Here is a 4597-nt window from a genome sequence, read left to right as displayed (position 1 = left end):
ACACACACACACACACACACACACACACACACACACACACAGCTCTAATTTTCCTTTAAAACTGACCAGCTCACACATGCATTACTCCCAACCACCACAAGAGGGCGCTTTAGTTCTCAGATTTCAAACATGGCTTCGTTTATTTTCTGTGATTTTATCTTCAGGTGGGTTTTTCAGTCAGGTTTCTGTCAGTTTTAAAAACACACTGACTAATATAAGTTTTATTTTACTCATGCAAAATGTGCAGTGAAAACAAAGAATGTTCAGCTAAAAACTGACAGATGAGTATAATCCCACAGACGGTTGTGCAACACATCAGTGACGGTACACTCAGGTTTTTACAGTTTTATTGTGTGGATGTTTAAAACCATTCTCACCATGACATCATTTCTTCTTTCGTACATTTGTTGTATTTTTCTGCTATTTCAATATTTATTACATCAAATCGTTCAGCTCCTTCAAAGCGTTCAGGTCATGTCTTCTGGTATTTCAGGAATTCATACTTTTTTGAGATATTTACCACTGTCAGCCACATTTTTCTCATTAAAAAGGAGGTGCTTTCATCATCCTTAAAACCTTCAAATGTTCACAAATGTTTTAACCTTTTGTTCTGGTTCTGCTCTTTTTACTTATTTGTGCTAATTCCATTTTACGTTTGGCTTATATTTAACTGATTTTAGCCTTTTTTAAATTTTTTTTACACTTTTTGAGCTCTTTTTTTGAAATTTTCTGCTATTCCTATTTCAGCTTTTTTGTGCTTCTTTCAGCTTCTTGCTGTTATTTTAAGCTTTTCTGTGTTTTTAGCTCCTTTTTAGTTCATTTTAAATGATCTCTTTCTGTTTCTTTGTGCTAATTTCAGCTATTTCAGCTACTTTCTTTGGCTATTTTGATGCTAGCTCAGCTTGTTTAGGTATTCAGTAAATAAACATTCACACTGCATTTTTGCAGTTAATTATTTTTTACTTTGCTGTTTGTATTTTTGCACCTTTTATTGGCTAACCTGGACATTATTTTATCCAACCTGTTTTCTTTACGTCATTCTGTTGTTTTTATTTGGAACATTAGAAACACTAATCTTGTCGTTGTTCACAACATGCTGTATTTTCACTGCTTCACAGTTTGAGTCTCGCATTCGAGGTAAAGCTCAACTCTTCCACTCTGAACTCCACCTGAACCTGATGAATCCAATGAAAACTCTCATGTTTACATTTCTCTCAACAATTTTCCAAATCTAAGCAGCTTATCGTGTCAAACTTGAGCAGAAGTTCACGTAACGTTTGGATTAATTCTCTTAGAGCTGTTTGAATGGAGCTGGTGTGTGACTGTTTTCATGGTAACAGCTACACAGTGGTGGGCACCAGCCCACTAAAGCGCAAATCCGTTAATTGCGGACCTAAATATTTCATTTGTGCTTTAGCGGTTTAAAGATRCTCAACAGCTACATCTGGGACCCCCTCCCGCACACAGGTAGAGACCGCCACGGGTCGGACACAGAGCTGGAACCGTTGGTTTGTTCAAATGAACAGAGGCACAGAGGACGTTTTAAATGTTTGTTTTATGCTCATAAAGACCAGTGGTGGGCACCAGCCCGCTAAAGCGCAAATCCGCTAATTGCGAACCTAAATATTTCATTTGTGCTTTAGCAGTTTTAGTGATTATTATAATTCAAAAGTGGATTTGCACTTTCTAAAATTAAAATGCAATACTGCTAATAACTAATTATCTACCAGTCATCATTATCTTGAACAGCAGAAGGTATGGCTGTCAATGAATCACAACACGTGATCTATCCAACAGCACCCCTCCCAGATAAACACACTTATTGTGAAGGTATACATCCTTGCTGACTGTTGCTTTGGGTCAGGGTTCTGATTTCCCACAATGCTTTGTGTCTGCTTACGTAGCACGAAGGCAATAGTAAAAAACAATAAACGTTTGTAATCCATACTAAAATTTTGTATGTATTGATTTATTTTACTTTGCAATCGGAGCTCCTTTTTTAAAACAAAAATAAAGTTTAAACACTGGAGCTCAATACTTGACGTAATTGGTCGAAGCGACGGGGTTAGACACGCAGAAATGATTTAAAGATGTTACGCTGGTGAAGACTGACATCTAGTGGTCAACTGGAGCAACTACATGGAAAACTTTAAAATCCAAGTAGGGCTGCCACAAACGATTATTTTTATAATCGATTAATCACCGATTATTTTTTCGATTAGTCGACTAATCGAAATCGAAGTTATCGAAGTTAATTTAATATAAAACATACAGCTTATCGCGCCAGAATGCAGCTGCTATTATATAACCATCGTCAGAATTTAGCTATATGCTAACTAAAAATAATTGCTGTGGAAGGCAAGTTCTGCTCTGCAGTTATTACACAGGTTTCTCTTTCATTTTCTTAAAATGATCCCACACTTTTGAGCTCTGTTGTCAGGTAGCTATGATACCAGAGCCTGTCTGTATAATGTCTTGTGACGTCCACGGCCTACCCCAGTTACCACTACTGTGCATGTGTGTCAAGGACAGAAAGGCAGATGTGGCAGTGGAAGGTGTCAAAGCAGTTTGGAGAGAAAAACAAAGTAAAGAACAAAAAAAAAAAACCCAAAAAATGATTAATCGATTATTAAATTAGTCATCGATTATTTRAATAATCGATTAGTCGTCGGTTAATCGACTAATCGTGGCAGCCCTAAATCCAAGCTATTATTTTGAAGGGAAGATAGTTTCCTGTTTTCGTTTCCCGTCACAAATCAAATCCGTCATGTACCCAGAATGCATCGCTTCAGTTTTCCAATAAACAGTTTTAAAATTACTTTATTGATGCTTCTTTAATGAAAAATCTACAGCAAACAAAAGAAAAAGACAAAGAAGCAGCCGAACTAGCAATCCTCAACAACTTTTTAATTTTTACACCAGGAGCTAAAGGTCTGTTTCAGGAACTCACATCCCCAGCAATCGGCGATTGTAGAATTAAGTTGTAAAAGAGTTCATACACCACTAGTTGACAGTGTTGTACATATATTGTACATGAATTGTTGCCAGCTAGTACGTGTCAAATTGAACTTGCGTTTTAAAATTAGCTTCCACTAGTTTTTCTATGGCATAAGCGCTTTAGAAATTGCGGAGCTAAATTTTGGATTAGCACTGCCCACCACTGCAGCTACAGGAAGTAGCGTACCTGTTGTTTAAGAGGGAAATGAAGCTTTAAGTGTTTATCTACTGCGAGCTGTAGGGATGTTTGTTCCTGAATTTAGTTTGATCGCAAGCAGTTAAAAATGAACTGGTCACGGCAGCTCGGACCGAGCAGACGACAGGTGGAGGTGGAGCTCACTGACCCCAGGCTTCTGTCTTCACATGAGAGAGATTTCTGTGAACGCACCTGAACCCTGAAGTGAGTCAGCGGGTCAGGAACAAACAGCTGATCCTCGGCAGAGGAGCTTTAAGAACCAAAACAAAAGCAGCTGTGTGTGTTTGTGTCAAAGGTGAGTCACGCAGTCTGTGATCCGTCGCTGCTCCGTGTGTTTCCTGTCCGATAAAACAGCTTCATTTATGTCACTGAACGTACAAACACATCTGTTTTTCAGTGAATTTCTCTAATGAAAATACAGAAATATGACATGAAAAGGCTCCAACTGTGACGTTAAGTAGAAAAAGTCTTAAAGGGAACCCGACTAGTTGTAACAGACTTTATAAACATTTAACTTACCATTAGTTATATACAGTTATAGCCATATTATTAACTCCACAAAGCATACTGGGTAAAAAACGTGGGTAACGTCTACAAGATGTTCTGAGCACTTATTTACTTTAAAGGTGAAACTTAGATAGGAGTGAGCAGAAATAACTCAGCCTGTAACTTAAATTATGACGAAGGACAACAGAGCTGCTTCATGGAAGAAGAACCTCAACCTAGCTTTTTAGCTTTCGCGTTAGGGCCAGAGCTAATCCACATATATTTATATGGTGAGAAAGCATTAGCATCCAAGCTAATACATATATTTATATGGAGATATAGCATTAGCATCCAAGCTAATACACATTTATTTACATATGGCGATTTAGCAATATGGCGATATAGCGTTACCGTCTAAGGTAATATACACATATTTATATGGTGAGATAGCATTAGCATCCAAGCTAATGCACATATATTTATATGGCGATATAGCATTAGCGTCTAAGCTAATACACATATATTCATATGGCGATATAGCAATATGGCGATATAGCGTTACCGTCTAAGGTAATTTACACATATTTATATGGTGAGATAGCATTAGTATCCAAGCTAATACACATATACAGTATTTATATGGCGATATAGCGTTAGCGGTCAAGCTAATACACATATATTTATATATGGCAATATAGCATTAGCGTCCAAGCTAATACACATATATTTATATGGCGTTATAGCATTAGCATCCAAGCTAGTATATATTTATTTACATGGTGAGATAGCATTAGTATCCAAGCTAATACACATTTATTTATATGGTGATATAGCATTAGCATCCAAGCTAATACACATATATTTATATGGCGATATAGCGTTAGCGGTCAAGCTAATACATGCATATTTATATATGGC

The 4597-nt window shown here is 37.1% G+C and overlaps 1 protein-coding gene across 1 annotated transcript in view; it reads left to right on the top strand.

Moving 5' to 3' along the window:
• Positions 1–1430: 1430 nt before the first annotated feature.
• Positions 1431–4597, top strand: part of aig1 (androgen-induced 1 (H. sapiens)) — a gene marked incomplete at its 5' end in the record, with an annotated part of 4835 nt that continues 1668 nt past the window's right edge. The window contains 1 exon segment of the mRNA XM_014033417.1: positions 1431–1467. Coding sequence (XP_013888871.1) covers positions 1431–1467 — 37 coding nt within the window.

The sequence above is a fragment of the Austrofundulus limnaeus genome, unplaced genomic scaffold (assembly GCF_001266775.1).
Source record: "Austrofundulus limnaeus strain Quisiro unplaced genomic scaffold, Austrofundulus_limnaeus-1.0 Scaffold1729, whole genome shotgun sequence".
NCBI classification, from domain to species: Eukaryota; Metazoa; Chordata; class Actinopteri; order Cyprinodontiformes; family Rivulidae; genus Austrofundulus; species Austrofundulus limnaeus.
This window is presented reverse-complemented; position numbering and strand designations above follow the sequence as displayed.